The sequence below is a fragment of the Hemiscyllium ocellatum genome, chromosome 36, assembly GCF_020745735.1.
Source record: "Hemiscyllium ocellatum isolate sHemOce1 chromosome 36, sHemOce1.pat.X.cur, whole genome shotgun sequence".
NCBI classification, from domain to species: domain Eukaryota; kingdom Metazoa; phylum Chordata; class Chondrichthyes; order Orectolobiformes; family Hemiscylliidae; genus Hemiscyllium; species Hemiscyllium ocellatum.
The window spans coordinates 15,836,474-15,858,552 of record NC_083436.1 but is presented as its reverse complement, the minus strand read 5'-3'; the positions used below and the strand labels follow the sequence as shown (position 1 = coordinate 15,858,552).

General features: G+C 40.5%; 1 protein-coding gene across 1 annotated transcript in view; it reads right to left on the bottom strand.

The window, feature by feature from the left end:
- Positions 1–13,302: 13,302 nt before the first annotated feature.
- abhd18 (abhydrolase domain containing 18) overlaps positions 13,303–22,079 on the bottom strand; it is a 66,348-nt gene continuing 57,571 nt past the window's right edge. The window contains exons 11-12 of the mRNA XM_060851368.1: positions 18,652–18,814; positions 13,303–14,187 (exon numbers count right to left, since the gene is read on the bottom strand). Of these exons, the coding sequence (XP_060707351.1) occupies positions 14,136–14,187; positions 18,652–18,814 (215 nt within the window). The 3' untranslated portion in view covers positions 13,303–14,135. The remainder of the gene's footprint in view (positions 14,188–18,651; positions 18,815–22,079) is intronic.

Genomic DNA, 22,079 nt, shown 5'->3' with positions numbered 1-22,079 from the left:
TGAATTAATTCAGTGTAGGTGAGCACACAATACTGTTTGGGAAGTCGAGGATTTTGACAGTGAAGGAACAGTGATATAGTTCCAAGTCTAAACTTTCAGGTTGCAGTGCTCCTATGTATCTGCTCCCTTGTCCTTCTAGATGGTAGTAGTTGAGAGTTTGGAATCTACCATCCAAGAAGTTTGATAAATCTCTGCAGTGCATCTTGTAGATGATAAATACTACTGCTACTGTGTGTTGGTGATGGTGGGAGTGAATGTTTTTAGATGTGGGAGCAATTAAGTGGGCTGTTTTGTTCTGATTGGTGTGAAGATTCTTCAGTGTTGTTAGAGATGCACTTTCTCAGGCAAGTAGGGATTATTCTAGGGCACCCCTGTGCTTGGTATATGGTGGACAGGCTTTAGGGAGTACAAGATTCTTAGCCTCTAGCCTGCCCTTGTAAGTACATTATTTATACGGCTAGTCAGTTCAGAACCTCAATAGTATGGGAATGTCAAGGGACAATAGTTAGATTATCTGTTATTGGGGTGGTCATTGGTGTGGTGTGAACATTACTTGCAACTTGTCAGCCTAAGTCTGGCTGTTTCCAGATCTTGCTGCATATGTATCTGAGGGGTCATGATAGTGTTGAACATTGATGATTGCGCAATGAACATCCCCATCTCTGACCTTAAAGTGGAGGGGAGGTCATTGATAAAGTAGCTGAGGATGGTTGGGCCTATGACACTAACCTGACAAACATTTGCAGGGATCTCCTAAAATTGAGGTGACTGATGTCCAACAACCATAGCCATCTTCCTTTGTGCGAGATATAACTTCAACTGGCAGAGAGATTTCCCCTGATTCCCATTGCCTCCGGTAATGCTAGGGTTCCTGGATTTTACATCCCTCAAATGCTACCTTAATGTCAGGCGCAGTCACTTTCACCTCACTGCTGGAGGTTAGCTCTTTTGACCATCTTTGGTCCAAGATTTTAATGAGATCAGGCATTAAGTGGCCTGGCAGAGCTCAAACCGAGTGTCAGTGCATACGTTCTTGGTAGGCAGGTTTACTGTGCATTAGTGGTGGGATTATTGAATGTGATAGTCCTTTTGATGACACATCCCATCACTTTCCTAATGCTCAAGAGTAGGCTGATGGGGCGATAATTGACTGATTTTCCTGCTCCTTGGATGCTGCCTCACCAATGTTTCGGGCAAAGGCCCTTTAAGCCAATATATCGATTTTCCTGCTCCACAGATGCTGCCTGACCTGCTGTGCTTTTCCAGCACCACTCTAATCTTGACTCTAATCTCCAGCATCTGCACTGCACACTTCTGCCTCAATAGTTGGTTGGGTTGTATCTTTGCCACTTTTTGTATCTGGGCAATTTTTCACTAGTAATAAGTGAGGTCTGCAGATGCTGGAGATCAGAGCTGAAAATGTGTTGCTGGTTAAAGCACAGCAGGTTAGGCAGCATCCAAGGAACAGGAAATTCGATGTTTCGGGCCAGAGCCCTTCATCATTTCTGAAGGGCTCTGGCCCGAAACGTCGAATTTCCTGTTCCTTGGACGCTGCCTAACCTGCTGTGCTTTAACCAGCAACACATTTTCAGCAATTTTTCACTAGTGCTGAGTCGATGCCAGTGTTGAATTGAAACAACTTGGCCATAAACATGGCAAATTCTGGAACACTAGTACTACTATCGGAATATAGTATTTGTAGTGTCAAGTGTCTTCAGCTCTTTCTTGAACTCAATTGAATTGGTTGAAGACTGGCATTTGAGATGCTAGGAATCTCTAGAGGAGGTTGAGATGAATCATCAGTTTAATAGTTCTGGCTGCAGATTGTTGCAAATTGCTTGTCTTATTTTTGCCCAAAGTACTGCGCTCCCCCATCATTAAGGATAGGGATATTGGTGGAATCTTCTCCTCCAGTGGGTTGTTTAATTGTCTATCACGATTGATGACTACATGTGGCAGGAGCAGAGCTTAGATCTGATTTGATGCTTGTGGGCTTGATTAGCTCTTATCACTTGGTGCTTATGCTGCTTGGCTTGTAAGTAGTCTTATATTATAGCGTCAGCACACTGACACTCATTTTCAGATATGTTTGGTGCTGCTTCTGGTATACCCTTAGGTATTCTTCACTGAACCAGAGTTGATGATCATGATTAAGTGGGTGGATACGCTAAGCCATGAGGTTGCAGATTATGTTGGAATATGATCTGCTGCTGTTGTTAGCCAACAACATCTCATGGATGCCTCATCTAGAGTTGCTATACCTGTTCAGTATTTATTCCATTTACAACAGTGGTAGCACCACACAACATGATTGAGGATATCCTCAATGAGACCTTGTCTCCACAAGGACTATGTGGTCAGTACTCCGCTGATACTATCACATACTGATATATCTGCAAGAGGTAGACTAGTGAGGACAAGATTAGCTATGTTTTCCCACATGTTTCAGTCAGCAATGGTACTACCAAATAATTCTTAGAGATGGACATTTAAGTTCCCTACCCAGAGCACATCTGTGCCCTTGCCACCCTCAAATGTTTCCTCCTATTGGTGTTCAACACAGAAAAGCACTGATTCAGTAGGTGTAATTGAGGGGAATGGCAGTGGTTATTGGCAGGAGTTTGCTTTGCCATTTTTGACCTGATGCCATGACATTTCATGAGTTCCATGATAAGTGTTGAGGACTTCCAGGGAAACTCCTGATTATTAGCACGCGTGCCACCACTTCTGTTGATCTGCTCTGGTAGTAGAATGATAGTTGTGTGTAGGTTATGGTCATATTCATGGAATTGTACCTTTCAGACAATGGTAAGCTTTTGCTTGACTAGTCTGTGTCAGAGCTCTCCAAATTTTGGACTAGCTCCCAGATTTTCTTGGAAGACCTTCCAGGGTCCATCCAATTGTATTCCTTTGAGACCTTGTTGTGGTTTTTAAACAATTGAGCAGTTTGATAGACCATTTAAGAATCAACCATACTGACGTATGTCCATATGTATGACCATACCAAGTCACATATATGCCAGACCTGGTAAGAATGACAAGATTCTCTCTCTGAAGGGCTTTAGCAAAACAGATGGATGTTTACAACAATCATTTCATGGTCATCATTACACTTTAAATTGCAGATTTTTAGAAACTGAATTCAAGTTCCAGCATCTGGTGGGATTCATTTCTGGATCCGCAGAGCATTACCTGGATCTATGGATTACCAGTCCAATAACAATACCTTAAATCTAACCTCACTGCAGTGGGATGGATGCTTTTCTGGAATTTTTGGATCAAAATCCTGAAACTCCCTCTGTACAGTACTATGGGTGTCTCCATACAGCAAGGACTGCAGCAGTTCAGGAAGGTAGTTGTCCACATCCTTCTGTAGGGCAGCTGGGAATAAGTAATAAATCCTTGCTTTGCCAGCAACACATAAATCCTACGACAACTAAAAAATAATCTCAAAGGTACACTTTAATGAAAATAATGTTACTATATAAAAATCAAAGCACATGAATGTTAATAATAAGATTGGTTGGAATCATACCTGGCACATAAGATGATTGTGGTTTTTGGAGATCAGTCATCTCAGCTCCAAGACATCTCTGCTGGAGTTCCTCAGGGAGTCCCTGCCATCTAAGATCCTAATACCTTCAGCTGCTTCATCAATGACCTTTCCTCTATCATAAGATCAGAAGTAAGGAGGTTTACTAATGAGTGTGCCACATACAGCACAATTTGCAACTCCTCAGATACTGAAACAGTCTATGTCAAATGCCACAAGACCCAGACAATATCCAGACTTTGGTTGGAAAGTTGCACGTAACATTTACACCACACAAATGTCATGCAATGACCAGCACTCTTGACATTCAATTAGGTGATATTCATCACGGAATCCCCCACTATTAACATCCTAGAGGTTACCACTGACCAAAAACTCAACTGGAGTAGCCATATAGCTAGTATCTACAACAGCAGGTCAGAGGCTAGAAATACTGCAAGAGTAATTCACCTCTTGACTCTCCTAAGCTTGTCCACAATCTACAAGGCAAGAGTCACAAGTGTTATGGAATACTCTCCACGTGCCTGGATCAGTGCAGCTCCAATGACACTCAAGAAGCTTGACACCATCCACAACAAAGCAGCTGTTGATTTGCACCAAATCCACAAACAGTTTTGGATCAAAATCCACAATCATTCCACTACTCAGTATCAGCAGTATACTGCTGCAGACAGTGTATTGTTTCCAAGATGCACTGCAGAAATTCACCAAAGGTCCTTAGCATGTTCCAAACCCATGACCACTTTCTTTCAGAAGGATAAGGATAATAGATATATGTGAACACCAAAGCCTGCAAGTTCCCCTCCAAGCCATTCACCATCTTGACTTGGACATGTATTGCTATTCCTTAGTCACTTGGTCAAAATCCTGAAACTTCCTCCTAAATGACATTGTGGGTCTACCTACAGCACATGGACTGTAAAAGGTTCAAAGAAGGCAGCTCACCACCAACTTCTCAAGGACTATTAGGGACAGACAGTAAATGCTAGCTTAATGATGTCCATGTCCCATACTCTTAAACAATTAGTGATGTTAAAGATATTAAAAGAATAATGAAAACATCTATTGATACCCAAATCAAAACTTTTCTCTACATCCAATTAACATACAACCCAACAACACAAGTCAAATACTCAGCAGAAATGGAAAGAGTAATTATTTGGTCTGAATACAGTTTCACAAGTTCGCATAAGCACATTATTTTATGTGACTTCCATTTACTCTGGGGAGGTTGTCCCTTCAATTTTTTTCAAAATGTCTCACATTTGAACATTCTCATTTCAACACAGTCATTACAAGCTTTAAATATGTTCATCTCGGGTAAGAACTGCTGGGTTCTGATATTCTTCAATTTGGAGTCTTGCTATCTAGAAATTCATGTTTAGTTACATCCCTCTGTTTTAAAAGTTTCTCCATCCTTCTTGCGGAGGTGATCTTGTGGTGCAGTGGTAGCATCCTTACTGCTGGCTATATATTTTGGCCAAGCAGATTAATCAATACAAGAAATCAGCTTATAGCTCAAAGAAAACTCAATTTTGGGAAAAAAACATTCAAATTGCACTGGAAGCAGAAAGCAGAAAAATTCACAGGCAGATCCTGAGAGGAGAAATCCAACCCTACTTCTAGAGGACAACAGATTCTATTTTTAATACTTGGATATTCTAAAGAGGTATATAACAAATCTATGTAGAGGACAAGTCAAAACCTGATGTTAAGACTTAGTGTCAAGTTCTGAGAGACGATGAGGTTTCACAGATATCAACAATGTCCAGCCATGATAACGAAATTCCACATTCCAAAAAACGTAGGTCACTCTTAGAAGATCACCATGCCTTGGAGGTGCCAGTGTTGGACTGGGGTGAACAAAGTTAAAAGTCACACAACACAAGGTTATAGTCCAACAGGTTTATTTGGAAGCACTAGCTTTCGGTGCGCTGAAAGGACAACTAGGTGATGAAGGAATGGCACTCCAAAAGCTAGTGTATCCAAATAAACCTGTTGGACTATAACCTGGTGTTTCAGTATAGTGGAAAAACTAGTGGTCACACAAAACTGGCAGTATTCCTTGGGAAATGTATTGAACCAAATGAGCTATAAACATGGAACTGGTCTGTATCAATGACCATCTTATCAATTTGAAACATGAGACTTTAGTGAGCATTACAGTCCTATCAGATCAATGACCATGACTACAGAAGAAGACGTTTCTACCTAGAGATGCAAGACCATATGGTGCAGGTGGAAAAACTGTCAAAAGCATAGGACTGGTCACCATGGACAAGTTAGACCAAAGGGTCTGTTTCTGTGCTGTACATCTCTTCGACTCTATGAATGTTGTGTCACACTACAATGCAAATGCACAGACAAAATGTATAAGATGCATGTCTTGACCTCAGTTTCATCAGAAGACTCAGAGAAGATTAACACAGAACATCAACCACCTCTAAGAGATCAACTAGTCCAAAAGGAAACTACTGAGAAACTAGTCACAGGGCAACTATAGAAGACTTATAGGACTTCCTGCTTTCATGGTGGAACAAAACAGAATATCCAGAGACTCTACTTACGTAGGCATAATTATTTCATATTTTCAACAGGAAAGAGATCATAGATTTTATTTGGTGGAAATATTCAGCTCTGTTTCCTAAAACAGAAGATCCAATGTCACTGACAGCGGTACTGTTAAGTAAGCAACAATTAGCAGTACTGCTAAGTGAGCAACAAAATCTGAAAACATCAACTTCAACAAACGACCAGAGGGTGGTTGACATTTTTAGCCTCATCACCAAATCAAGAGAGATGAGTTGCTTACAACCTCACGTGAGTCAGCTAATGGTGACAGGTACAAGGCATGGTCAAGAAGAAATTGCCTGGTCAGGACGGTGCAAAAGCAAATACGTTTTTCCAATTAGGAAGATATTACTTGATCCAGAAATCTAGGACATTGCCAGAAAGAAAGTACTTGCTCACTTAATCCAACAGGGTAGATGTTACCAGATGGACAATCATGAGTTTGAAAGATAACCCAGTTGATATTATCGAGCAACTACCAGAGTTAGCAAAGAGTTCATGTGCAAAGGAAATTCAAAAGGTTCTTCCAAACTGAGAAATGACCAATGACATCTTCCACAAAAGCTTTTTTTAGTGATAAAAGATCCTTCAGCAGAGAAGTGACTCATGGATCAGAACCAAGGTCAACAGCCCTCAAGTCGAAGACCTATTATTCTATAATGTCCGAATACAGCAAGTTCTGGGAAAATAGTAAATTGGCAATGTTATGGACCAGACCCAACCTCTCAAAACATTTTTAAGCAGGTAGCCCAGACTGTAACTTTGCTATTTGTTTTAGATAAGTGTATAGTGGATATTCCTGGAGTGAATTAGTTGGTCCAACTGCCAAGTTTTAAACAAACAGAATTTATTTACAAAATTACAGAATGAAACACAAAAAACAGAAAACAGAAAAATGGGTAACTTAACCTATCCAAAAATCCGACAGATTATCCCAACTTAATGACGCTGTTCCGAAAGTACTTGCAAAGCCGTAATAAACACATCTCTTAGCGCAAAGAGTAAAAATGAAACAAACCAGGGCTTACAGGCTTAATGTTAGAGGCAGGGTACCTGGCTGGACTTGCCCCAACAGCCTTTCTTTGCGCACACACTGCTGCCAAACTGAATCAAGACCTCTAATCTAAACGAAGGCTAGCAACAAAGCCAACTGGCCACTCCCCTTTGATTATACCAGTTTCCTTTTTTAAGGCATGGAAGCCTTCAGCGGGAGGCAGTGTGCGTTAGGGGGTAAACAAAAAGGGCCCCAATAAACATTTCAAACCCAAGTTGGAGCCTGGCCAATTACTCCTTCTCTAGAAGGAAACTCGAGGGGGAAGAGAGGATAGTCCTAAAGGTAATATAGTTACATGCATAAATTGGCCGACTGGATTTAAAGAAAAAGCTTTACTAAGTGATGTTTATGGTAATGGTTCTGAAACCTTTCTAAGGAATACAGTTTTGTCGTGGTGGAGAGGATTGCGCATACATTGAAACCTGAGAGCTAAACCATCTGCAGCGTTGCTTATTGCAAGGTCAACCTTGACAGTAAGGTCAGGGGGGAGGTTCTAAACAAAGCACAATCCATGAAGATTTCAACAGCAGAGCTGGTGTAGGATGATAGCCAAACTTAAATTACAGTATCACACTGGTTGTAAAGGTGAATGAAGGCTGCACCAGAGAAGGACTGCCAGTTCGCCTTGGTCTCCATGTCACTAGGCTTTGACCCCTATCTGCCAAGTTGGCTGTCTATGCATTAGCCTCCCCATGTTTAAGCACGTCACATACCGGCATCTTCCCAAGAAGTCTAGTCCTGTTTACATCCTGGACTAAAGTCCTATGGCAGTCAGTTAGTGGTGGAGCGAGCAAGACTCTGATATCTGGAAGCCACAGTTCACAAACTGACACAATAGGTGGTGGTATTAGATTCAGTCATTTTGCTCCTGGACAGGGCAGGTAGAGTATTGCAGCAGCTGCACCCATGACGGAGCAGCCCAGTTTAGGATCCGCTCTGCTTACCCCAGTAGGGGAGGAGGCTGAAAGAAGTGCCCTTAAAGTAGCCCTCTTCAAACGCCTGACTGGATTTCCATGTCCAGAGATTACCCACATGGGGTTAGAAAAGAAGAATAATGAACTTTGGAGCTTGGAATGCAAGAACTCTGATGTTCCCAGCTAACAGTGATCAATCAGAGAAAAGAATTGTGATCACAGTGAGAAAACTGGAGAAATGCCAGATCAATTCAGCTGCTCTTTCTGCAAGGTAGCTTTTAGATAAACAGCAACTGAAGGAGCTGAAAGGAAGTTACACTATTTTCTGGAAGGGGAAGGTTGCTGATGAGCATAGAATTCACGGTGTTCAATTCGCAATTAAGAACCAGCTCATCAGTTGCTTCTCTGAACTTCCTGCGGGAATCAATGATTATCCCCTAAACTCACATCTGATGTTCAGCAACAACCAGATGGCTACAATTGTGAGCCCTTATGCCCCAACCCATGACTCAGAGAAGGAAGGAGAGTTTCTATGCCAACCTTGACACTCCAAGGACATTAAAATATTTCTTCTTGGAGACTTCAATGCTAGGGTTGGTCGAGACCACAACCTTTGGAATGGCACCATAGGAAGGTATGGGCAACATCAACTCAAATGGAGTCTTTCTTCTGACAAAATGTGCGGAGTACAACCTCATCACCTTAAATACTCTTTTAGAAAAACTAATTCAAAGCATCTTGGAGGCACCGATGCTTGAAACAATGGCATTTCATTGATCAGGTCATTGTTCACTCTGGGGACCATCAGGATGTGAATGTCACTGGGGTTATGATCAGCTCAGATGACAGTTGGACTGACCGCTGCTTTATCTGTTCCACAATGTTCAGATTACACAGAAAGGAGGATTCAAAAGCAGACCCGGCCAAAATTCAACATGGTCTCTATGCAACATCTACATACGTTACTTGCTAAAAACCTACCTTGGGAATACCCAGAGGATACAGGAGAACACTGGAGTCTATATTAAATCAATCATTTTCAGTACCTTCAATTACACCCTCGGGTACAATGAGGTCTTATTCGATGAGAATGATGCAGAAATTGAACTGCTCATCTCCAAGAAAAAGACAGCCTTCTCTGACTGGCAGAATGACATCAGCTGCAAGGCCAAATGAAGGGCCTATGCCAAAGCGAAGGCTGATGAGGGTAAAGGAGCTCAAAAACGTGGTGGACTGATAAAGCATTGGAAATCCAACAGTTGGCAGAAGCAAGAGATTCTTCAACACCACCAAGGCAGTACATGAGCCAAACTCTCTTTGCTCAAAGACAGACATATTCAGTTCAAGGACAATGAGGCAATAAACATATACATTGGAGAGAGCATTTCCAAGAACTCTTCAACCATAATACCAATGTTATACTGGAAATAGTTAACCAAATCCTCCAAGAGCCATGCAAGGTGACATGGGCGAACTTCCCAGTGTGAGCAAAGTACAAGAGTGCATAAGGAGCTTAAAAAGGCTGCCGGTCCTATTGGGATTCCTGAGAGATCCTAAAGGAGGGCCCACAACTCCATCAACACACATTTACATTGCTCTTGAAGATTTGACTCAAAGAACAATTTCCCTTGGAGCTTAAGGAATCCTTTGATTGTGGCCATATTCAAAAACAGTGATAAGGCTGACTGTGAGAATTACATAGGCATCTCCCTTCTGTCAACCACTGGCAAAGTACATCCACGTGTCCTTGCCAATTGATTTCTGTTGTTATCTGAGGAAATACTAAATCAGAATGTGGCTTCTGCCATACAGAGGAACAACAGACATGATTACGCAGCATGTCAATTACAAGAAAAATTTCAGGAACAGAAACTCCTTTACCTGGTCTTCATTGACCTAAGGCCTTTGATACAGTTAACCGCCAGAATCTCTGATGGATACTGTCACGATGCAGCTGCCCTGATAGGTTCAAAAGGATACTGAGGCTGCTGCATGATGACATGTCTAGGACATTGCTTAGCAACTGTGGATTAGAGTCTCAGCCTCTCACCGTGGAGAGGGGAGTCAAGCAGGACTGCATCATTGCACCCACTCTGCACACCATGTTTCTTATCACCATTCTCCATTTCATTGGCCAAACCTGCCCAACGGAATTCAAATCATTTATCAGATAGACAGATGGCTGTTCAACCTTAATAGGTGCAATGCCTCCATCACCTCCATCTTGGAGGGTAAATATGCTGACAACAATGCCATCTCAGCAGACTCTGCGGTTGATCTGCAGTGCGTCTTGGATGGCTTTGCCAAGGCATCCAAGCTTCTTGGCCTTACTCTTAATATATAAAAAAATGCTAGTACTCCATCAACCACTACCCACTTCCACCCTTCTTACAATAGGAGTCAACAACATTGCCTTGAAAACACGGATTAGATTAGATTACTTACAGTGTGGAAAAAGGCCCTTCGGCCCAACAAGTCCACACCGACCCGCCGAAGCGCAACCCACCCATACCCCTACATTTACCCCTTCACTAACACTACGGTGTAATTTAGCATGGCCAATTCACCTGACCCACACATTTTTGGACTGTGGGAGGAATCCGGAGCACCCGGAGAAAACCCATGCAGACACAGGGAGAATGTGAAAACTCCACACAGTGAGTCGCCTGAGGCGGGAATTGAACCTTGGTCTCTGGCGCTGAGGCAGCAGTGCTAACCACTGTGCCACCGTGCCGCCCACAAATCACTTCCCAAAATCTCAAGAGTTCTCCTCAGTGCAAACATAGATGTAGAAATACAATACTGAAGAAGGGTATTTGAAGAACATGACTTACAGACCCAGACTAAACTTCTGGTCTACCCACATTACCATATGGAGCTGAAATGTGGACTGCCTACAGTAGACACCTTAAAACACTGGAACACCACCACCAGAGATCCTTATGAAAAGCACTGTGGGAAGACAAAGCACACTGACATCAGTGTCTTGGAGGAGGCCAATACAGCCAGCATCACCACCACCATAATTCAACAGCAACGCCAAGGGACCAGCCTTGTCACCTGAATGCCCCAACTCATGCCTCCCAAAACAGATCATGTACCCTCAGCTGAAGGTCAGCGTGTCCCTGGTGGCCAAAATAAATGCTTTAAAGATAATATCCAAACCCAAGAAATTTCATATCAATATCAACAGCCAGGAGGACATGACTACTAAATGGAATCACACAAGAATCAGCAGGGAGCTATTTATAGAGTCATAGAGATATACAGCATGGAAACAGACCCTTTGGTCCAACCCATCCATGCCGGCCAGATATCCCAACCCAATCTAGTCCTATCTGCCAGCACCCGGCCCATATTCCTCCAAACCCTTCCTATTCATTTCCCCATGAAAACTATTTCTGCCACACTACTGAATAGACATGACTCTTGCATAAAGAGAGACAGAACATCAGAATGCACATCCAACACAACCTGCAACCAGCACTACCACCCATCAGCTCTGACATTGCATCAGAATTTGTGGATCCCAGATTGGCTTCTTCAATGCTCTGAAGACCCACAAATAAACGCCCTTATACAGGACAATCATATTTAACTAAAGCAATTGCTGAGTAAGAGAAATTTTTGAAAACTTTTTGCCAAAGGTGCATCGATTCCACCCAATCTTTTGATGCCATGCAGCCTTTGGGTGGAGAGAGGAGTTCTAAATGACCCTACAGAGGAAAGTTTATTCCGTACAAGCAGCTCTTCCATAAAGACTCGACGTGGCTATTCTCTACACAGACCAAAAAGATTATTGTGGCTTTTGGAGCTCAATCATCTCAGCCACAGGACATCATTGCAAGCTCCCTCAGAGTCGTGTCAACTCAACCATATTTAGATACTTCATCAATGACCTTCCTTCCATGATAAAGTCAGAAATGGGGATGTTCATTGTGTAATCAACGATGGTCAGCACCATTCCTGACTCCTCAGATACTGAAGGAGCCCTTGTTCAAATGCAGCAAGTCTTGAACATCATTCATGCTTGAGCCGATAAATGGCTAAATAACAATTCTTATCACATAACTACCAAAGACTCCACCCAAGAAGTGAGAATTTAATCATCACCCCTTTGCATTCAATAGCATCACTATCGCTGAATCCTTCACTTTCAACAGACTGGGGGTTATTATTGACAAGAAACTGAATGGATCGTCCATATAGATAGCACATATACAAGAGCCGGTTAGAATCCTGGAATTGTCCTTAACTGTACTGTGAAATGTACCTAGACCTCATGGTCTTTAGCTTTTTAACAAGGCAGCTCACCACCACCTTTGAGAATAATTAGGTATGGGCAATAAATGTTGACCCAGTCACCAATGCCCATATCCTATCAATGAACTTAAAGTCAAAGACTCTAAAAACACTGATGCATTTTAATTACCATTACTGGAGCACTGCAATACCCATAACTCAGTGACCCCAGTAATGTACTTTTAATAGAACTAAATGTCCTCATGTCAGGAGTGCCTTTGCAGAATATCTGGTGCCAGTCTGCTTATAACCAGCAGTGTTGAAACATGAAACATATTAAACTTTGAAATGGCAATTATAAAAGCACATGCAAATATTTCTTAAAATGACATTTAGGATCAAGAACAATTTCTTATTATATCTCTGCTTTAGGGAATAATTGAATCTAATGGAGGATGATTAAAGATAAGAGATGGAAACAAGCTTTTATTGTGAATATTCAGCTCTGAAGACGATTCAAAGATATTTCCTGGGAAGAAACAACCAATTGTAAAACAATAGAGAAACAGTTGTTGAAGCTTTTCAAGGTCTATTTCTATGTCAAAATTGACATGACATTAATACCAATTCTAAAATTTCAATGCCACCAGTACCATCACTTTTGCTTGGGTGGGGTGTGTGATATTGGTGTTCTGCTGCACTGTGCACAAGTCTCAAAGAGACACTGAGTCGGTACAGAATTTCCTGGAGTTACACCAGTCGAAAGGTACATGGAAATACATATTGGTGGTGGTGGGGTTGTTAGCATCATAGACAACAAATTATAACATTCCTCACTTCTAAATACAACATCCATCCTTTACACAAAAGAAGCAGTCCATGTTTTGAGTTTTAATGAAAATTGTATATATTTAAATTTAATTATAAAATTCACATGACATTGAACTACATAATGAGTTTTTAGTGATGTTTTGCATGCAAACTGTGCTAAATTGAAACCAGAAATCATGGCTTTCACACAGGCAACTAGTATCAAAGAGATTAAGATTAAAAGATTACAGAGTCATTTCAAATCCATTGCAGATTCATCAAACCAGAATTAGTTAATCAGAATTAAAATGTCAATGGTATTTTCAGGTTTCATTTTGGACAGACAACATCTGCAAATTTTATTCATTAAATAAAACTGTCACCTTGTTACATCAAGATCATGGTTTTTAAATTCAGTAGGCACTATTTAGCACAATGTAGCACCAAATTTCTCTCTTTAGTATGTTCTTGTGCTGACATCCATTACATTTTTTCAAGTCAGTTCTAATTTGTAGCTCACGAAGTTTAGTTTCTAAATACTTTATAATTAGTCTTATAAAAACAAAATTTGCATCATTTCCCCTGCAGTTCATACTTGAGTCATAAAATTGAATTAAGGATGCTCCAACATATCCAACAGTTAAATGAAAATGTAAAGAACCATTCAATCAAGTTGACTATTGTTGTTACAAGGAGCACCTTGGTTGTACCATTTATGACTATTATATTAATAGTGCTAATCAGTTTCAATAAATTCTGAAATGTCAGGCCAATAATAATTTGTACATGTAGCAGTACAGGTTTGTTAGTACTGAGTGGCTTTCAATCGGTAAGGAACAATTAAGTTTCCATTCATTCTTCAGTACATAGTTGCTTTCACAGTTCTTTTGCTTACAATAATAATTTGGACAGTGTAGTGCTCTTAGATATAAATGGCAACCACATTAGTAGTACAGAGGAGTACAATTCGCCTGGGATCCAATGTTCAATTCTAGACGGAGTACTTCTGAAGAAAACGGTCAAATGCATCATAAATGGCTTGTCTGTAAACAAAAGAATTGTTGAATTGTGAAGAAATATGAAAGAGATGAAATATGATTATTTAGCATTTTTAGTAATATCAGTTTGTCTCAATTATACAATATCCTGTAAACCAATGGGAACAAAGAAGAACAAAGACAGAGACCTTTGATTGGAGTTCTAAACTTATCCTAAATTCTAGCAAACAAGTCTGAATACTCACACGCAGAAGTTACAAAGTGGCTCCCAACCACCTATTAACTTTTCAACCTCCATCATTACAACCATTACCTTTCACATCAAGACTGGGGTCAAGACTGCAAACCACATTTTCAAAGCAAGGTGGGACTGGTAGCCATAATTGGTCAGCCCATTTAGCTGATGAAACAGTAAAGAAAGTTCTATTGCCTACTTTTACAGGAAAACGTCCAGGTCAATTCATCAAATTAATCTAAGGTGGTATTTATACTCCATAATCTCTCTTCATCTAAAATTTTAATCATAATCTATTTTTCTACTTAAAATGCATCTATGCCATTTGCTTCAACTCCCAAGTGGTGACAGGCTTCAGAATTTTATCACTCATTCAAGTAGAAATTTATTCTAAATTCTCTAATGGAATTATGCTCAACTAATTAGGACACCAAGATCTGATCACCAGCACAAGTGGAAACATGTTCTGTACCTGATAAAATCCTTTCATTATTTTAATGATCTCATACACAATCCTTCTCTTTTCTGAAGAAAAGCCCAAATCCATTCAGCTTTTCCTGAAAGTATACCCTCAACGTTCTGGTATATTACTTTAAACTTGGACGGCTAGTTGTCAGAGCTCTGTACTGACTCACCCTAATTATAGCAACATTGGGTGCCTGACATGGACTAAGACCACTCTCCTTTCATTTCCCATCCACTTCATTTAGATTGTTATGTATCCTCATAATTGTTATGTAGCCAGATACGCATAGCTTGAGATTTGTGTCTGTTCCTTTGCATGTGCAGTTTGGCTGCCAAATTCTTAACTTTTATTTCTAGTTCTTCCTCCATTTTAAAGAAAAGTTCTCTCCATTGCTCTCACTTTCACTTCCTTGCATTTCTCTTATTTTAGATATTCTGCCCACCCAAGATCCTACTTCAACTCCCCAGTATTCCTCGATTTCCCTGCACTCCTGCTGCTGTTCCAGACCTGATAAGTCAGTCTACAACTTCATTATTTCTCTCCTGGTATCCTCTGACGGGGCCATTAAAGCACTCGACACTATGAATAAGGTTCCTTTTTGGATGCTTATATCAAAACCTTGAATGAAATATGGCTGAGGGTTAATGATATTTTCTCCTACCTGGTGATATCCTCCACAATTTGCCATGCAAAGACTGCCATTGTGTCTTTGTTGTGTGGCTCTTAGCTGAGGATTAACCTACTACTCCACCAAGCATCTCATAGTGTTTTCTATTCTCTTCAGCTCTTATTTAAAATCCTTGTTCTCCATTACCCAACTAATAACCATTAAAATCCTTTCATCAAGGTATCTCCAACGCGTTTTTTCTCTTTAGCCTCTGCCCTAGACAACGTTTCATTCTCGGTGATTTCATAAAAATAAGAGGTGGAGTATGCAGTTTGACTGTTTGAGTCAAGATTAGAGAAGCACAGCAGATCAGACAGCAACTGAGGAGCAGGAAAATCAACATTTCGGGCAAAAGCCCTTCATCAGGAATGAGGCTGGGAGTTTCGGTGGTGGAGAGATAAATGGGAGGGGGTTGGGGCTGAGGTAGCTGAGTGTGCAATAGGTGGATGGAGGTGGGGCTAAAGGTGATAGGTCGGAGAGGAGGGTGGAGCGGATAGGTGGGAAGGAAGATTGACAGGTGGGACAGGTCATGAGAATGGTGCTGAGCTGGAAGGTTGGAACTGGGGGTAAGGTGGGGGGAGTGGAAATGAGGAAACAGGTGATGTCCACATTTATGCCCTGGGGTTGAAGGGTCCCGAGGCAGAAGATGAGGCGATCTTCCTCCAGACATCGGGTGGTGAGGGAGTGGCTGTGGAGGAGGCCCAGGACCTGCATATCCTCGGCAGAGTGGGAGGGGAGAGTTGAAATGCTCGGGCATAGGGCAGTGGGGTTGATTGGTGTGGGTGTCCCAGAGATGTTCTCTGAAGCGCTTGGCGAAAACGTGTCCAGTCTGCCCAAAGTAGAGGAGATCGCATTGGGAGCAATGGATACAATAAATGATGTGTGGAAGTGCAGATGAACCTTTGATAGATGTGGAAGGCTTCTATAAGGCCTTGTACAGAGGTGGCAGAAGTGACGGCACAGGTTTTGCAATTCCTGCGGTGTCAGGGGAAGGTGCTGGGAGGGGAGGGTGAGTTGTTAGGGGGCGTGGACCTGACCAGGTAGTCACAGAAAGAATGGTCTATTAGAGTGGTGCTGGAAAAGCACAGCAGGTCAGGCAGCATCTGCAGTTCTCACTTTCTCCAATTTGACGGTTTGAGTCTGTTTCATCATTCAACAAGATCATGGCTGATCTTCCACCTCTTCTTGACTACCTATTGCACCTGCATGCTTTCCTTCAGTAACTGGTGTATTAGTGCACACAAGTTTTGTTGCACATTCCCCTGAGAGGTTTTAGTCAGATAATAATCCACCGTCCTGCTTTTGCTCACAAAGTAGATTATCCACTGCATATTCTGCCATGCATTTGCCCAATCATTCAGCTTATCCAAGTCACACTGAAGCATCTCTACATCCTCTTCACAGCTCATTCTCCTACCCACCTCTGTGCTATCTGCAAATTTGGAGATATTTGAAGAGATTTCCTTTAATTCAGTATTGGGAAGATGTAAACCATTGTCTTGAATTCCAAGATACTGGCTTAATGCCTGGTAATGATTTGAGGCTAAAACAGACTATTTGTAAACTTGATGTTATATTTGACCTCAAGTTGAGCTTCTGTCCATATAGCCATGTAATCATTACCAAGGCTGACTCATTTCCACCTTCACAACATCACTGATTTAGTGATTGCCTCGGCATATCTGCTGCTTAAACCCTCATCCATGCCTTTATTACTTTGATTTGGAGACCAGATTACTTAATTTAGATTAGGTTACTTACAGTGTGGAAACAGGCCCTTCGTAAACAAGTCCACACTAACCCGAAGCGCAACCTACCTCGACCCATTCCCCTACATTTACCTCTGTCCCTAACACTAAGGCCAATTTAGCATGGCCGATTTACCTAACCTGCACATTGTTTTTGGACTGTGGGAGGAAACCCAAACAGACACGGGGAGAATTACACACAGTCAGTCGCCTGAGGCGGGAATTGAACCCAGGTCTCTGGCCCAGTGAGGCAGCAGTGCTAACCACTGCGCCACCATGCCGCCCTGTTAACTGCTGGGAAGGACACATGCCCAACCCTTTCCCAGTAATTGACAAGCTAATCCCAATGCCGGTGTTGGTCTGGGGTGTACAAAGTTAAAAATCACACAACACCAGGTTATAGTCCAACAGGTTTAATTGGAAGCACTAGCTTTCAGACAGCCGTTCCTTCATCACCACCTGATGAAGGAGTGGTGCTCCGAAAGCTAGTGCTTTTGATTAAACCTTATTGCTTTGAGACTTAACTATCCAAACCACTAGTGATGGCCTCCTACATTCTATTCTCTCCAAGGTTTAGGTTATCCAAAATTTTACTGTTCACATTTTTACTCATACTCTGATTCAGCACTTACCATTGTGCTTGCTGAGTTACACTAGGCTACACAACACCTAGATTTTAAAATTCGTATCCTTGCAGTCAGACTATTTGTTTTGAGATGGAAGGAGCAAGAAGATTGATTTTGTTTGAAAACAGCACAAAGTTCCATTCAGTTTTAAAAGTATTTTCCCATCTGAAATGTGAGATTAAGCAATTATGATAATCTACAATCTCCCTGATTCATTTCTGTATTGGAATACATATCAGACAATAACCTGCAAATGGTACTGAATTCTGGTTGAATCAAGATAATTAGGTTAAATGTTTTGATGTTTTAATTAAATGGAATATTACGCTCAGCAGATGGAACTGGTTCTCACTGAACCCTTTCAAGTTTCACAACATCTTTCCAATTTAGATGTGACAGATTAGTTGAAGAAAATATCTCTAACTTTGTGCAGAGTCCTCCTCTGGAGTTCAGGGAATACTGCCAGCTTGAGCATTCCCCCATTGGTCTTGCTATTCCTTTAAGGGGCGACATGTAATTGCTGACATTCCAATGTCCCAAAACCAGCAAAGTGCTGTGAAGCTGCCTATTTGATAACTCATCTCCACAATTCACAAAATAGTTGGCTAGATACTTATTTGCCTCCTCAGCTGTATAATGCTTAATGTAGAAGAAAAATGCAATCAATTACCTATGAAAAGTGTTTCTGCTTGTATCTTTATACTCAACAACATTTCTCTTCAAGGTAACAGATAAATGCCAGTTTGATAACTCTTCACTGCTTTTACCTGAACAGGCCTTGTTTGAAAAGGTAAGCACTGATGTGACCACCTTCCAAGTATCTGATTTCACACCCTGGCCAGATTTCATTAAGACTACGTACTCCAGCTCGAGGAATGTAGGCATCTTCCTTTGCTTGGACCACTATGATCAGACTAGGGTCTACTGGCACTGTAAATTAAATCACACAAAAGATATTTAGAACTTTCAAGAAAAAACAGATAAACACAGTTAAGGTTTAAATAATAATAAAACTGACTAGATTAATTAAGTGGTCTTCACGATGCGTTGTTTCACAGATAAAGAGGTAGTTTGTTAGTCAATTTTCTGAAGATGTCGTTCAGGGTCACACTTACAGCTTACTCAGACATAGGCAATAATGCTTATAACTTAGTTTCTTATTCTCTGAACTTCCAAGAGCTGGCAAAGAAGGTTATGCAAGGAGCTTTCAAATATTCATGCTGTATCGTCAACAACCACATAACGTTCACAGAAAACAGTCCAAAACCCAATCCATTCACTGACTCCTTCTCTGACAGACTGATGGTCTCCTCCATGAGGTCTTAGTTACCATACATCTGCTTTTAGAGGAGAAGAATCTTTCCAGACTTGCTGGAACCAATTCCAGGTACTGATCTCATTAATAGCCAACTTCACTTATTTGTTTAAATATAATACTCTTTCCCTATGATGAAACTGAGGTCGAACATTTTGGTCAGGAACTAACCTGCAATTAACTTCCAAGGTTGGCTTCATAAATAAGCAAAAGCTCATTTGATTTAGGGTGCTTTTAAACACAAGCTGTTAGCTACAGTCTAAAAGTCATGTTCAGCTCACAGTTCCCCATTCACAACTCTAAACCAAAATTCATGAAATAATAAAATTAAAATGATGAAGAATGAAGAAGAGTTCTAACAATACTGTAGGGAATCTAATCTAATATAATGCACTTTGCTGCATAACCTGTGGAAATCTTTAAACTACATTCACTATATTTCATTATTCAGCAATTTGTTAAAAATAAACTCAGATTTGTCAAGTGACTTGCCCGTAATAAATCCTTACTGCTTGCCTTCAATTAAAACAACTATTGCTAAATGCTTGTTGTTTTGTCTCAAATTATGGATTCTAAGAGTCTGCAACAATAACAACTGTTATTATTCTAAGAGCTATAGCTATAATTATTATTAGACTAATTGATCTATAATTACTCAGCTTATTTTTCTCAAATAAGAGCGTGACACTACTTGTTTGTCAATCCCGTGCAATTTGCATTCTTGAAGATTTGAAAATTGTGATCAAGAACAATGAAAATTACAGCACCGGAACAGGCCCTTCGGCCCTCCGAGCCTGCGCCGATCCAGATCCCCTACCTAAACCTGTTCCCTATTTTGTAAGGATCCATATCCCTCTGCTCCCTGCCCATTCATGTATCTGTCTAGATACATCTTGAATGACGCTATTGTGCCTGCTTCTACCAACTCTGCTCATAACGCGTTCCAGACACCCACCACCCTCTGCATAAAGCACATTCGACACATATCTCTTGAACTCTTCCCCTCTGACCTTGGACTCGTGACCCTTAATAATTGAGTTCCCCCAGTTTGGGAAAAAGCTTCTTGATATCCACCCTCTCTATACTACTCATGATTTTGTGGATCTCAATCAGGGTCCCCCTCAACCTCCATCATTCTAATGAAATTAATCCTAATCTACTCAACTTCTCTTCATTGCTAGCACCCTCCATGCCAGGCAACATCCTGGTGAACCTCCTCTGCACCCTCTCCAACGTATCCACATCCCTTTGGTAATGTGGCGACCAGAACTTGCCAGAGCCATCTTGGTTCAGACTCCTTAATTCAATAAAGTGCAAGCCCTTTAGACACTAAAAATAGATTAACTAGTTATTTGTTTCTTTGCAGCTTATAGAACTTTGGCATGTGTCAGGCACAAATCCAGAAAATGGCTATTTCAAAACGTAATTTTTCCACAGGAAGCACGTCAGGAAACTGTAGAAAAAGTATAAGGTACAATAAATAAATGTGATTTTTCTTGTCTTTGTTCTAATTCACCTGAATTTAAAGTATTATTTATAATTAAGTAATGAATGTTTTATTTCTGATTTTCAATAGCACCATGCAGACTTGTAGGCTACTCACGGAATAAAACAAGTTATTCAATTTCTTCACAATTCACTGAAATTTTAACTTGAATTGGCAATTAACTAAGATATAAATTGTTGTTTAATATCTGACTTTTATATGTCTTCAAAGAGAGACATATTTATAAATTCTCTAGGCTAAAAATTTAAATAAAATACAATTTAATTTATAAAAGAAACAGGTATAAGTTTGTACAAAAACACTTACCCTTGCTAACATTTTACCCACAGTTTTCACATGAACATAGTGATATATGCCAGGTTTGAAAGTTGCCAAACAACCAACATAGAAAGCTTTTTTTTCTGGGTAGGCTGTGGGCTGTCCTGGGGAAATTTTTTAAGCCAATGTTAAATAGGAGACATGTTTGGCACAAAGTCCTTTCAACTCTAGAACTATCATTACTGTTAGACTCAACAAGAAAGCTACTTCAGTGTTAAACTGGAAATATTATGTACTTTGAGACCTTGGTACTAAAACATGATTTCAGAAATGGAGGCCTTATTTTCAGCCATTTTGAGAAAGTTAATGAAGGAAAAAGAAATGTGAAATGTGATGAGTGTGAATAGATCATGGTTGCAGTTAACGTACAAAGTGTTAGAAATAAAGGTGCTAAACTAAAATCAATATTTACCATTTAAGGACAGAATTTTGTAGCCTTAATAATATTTTTGTTTCAGTTAGGGAAAATTAGGAACTAAAAATATTCCTGAAGCTAAGGTTGACAAGAGAAATAGACATTTAAAAACTGAATGTGGGTGACTATTTATGAAGGACTAACAACATTAGAAAAGTAACCCCTCATTGATTCATCATATCTCAAGAGACTTAAGAAATAAGTAACATATTCCAAAACTGGGAATACATTGCAGAAAATGTAACAGCAGGAACTAAACACCAATTTAGAGCTTTACACTAACAATTGTAATAACGACACACATTATGTTTGTCTACCTTAGGATGGTAGATAATCTGCTTCTGATGAAATTAGGTGATGTTCGGAGATTGCAATTAGGACCTTTTCAGAGATTAATGTGCAAGAATGTTGAAAGAACAGAGAATTAAATTTGCTTATAAGTAACCAAACAGGACTGAAGGTAGTCCTGGTATTAAAGCTATCAAGATAAAGGAATTGAACAGTTTCTTTTCATTGTTATGATATAGAACCTAGTTAAGAACAGTTGGTTGGAAAAATTACAGATTAAAGGACCAAAGTAGCAGTTCAACTAGGTGCAAATGGGTTGGTTCAAAAACATGGGACTCAATGGATAGTGATC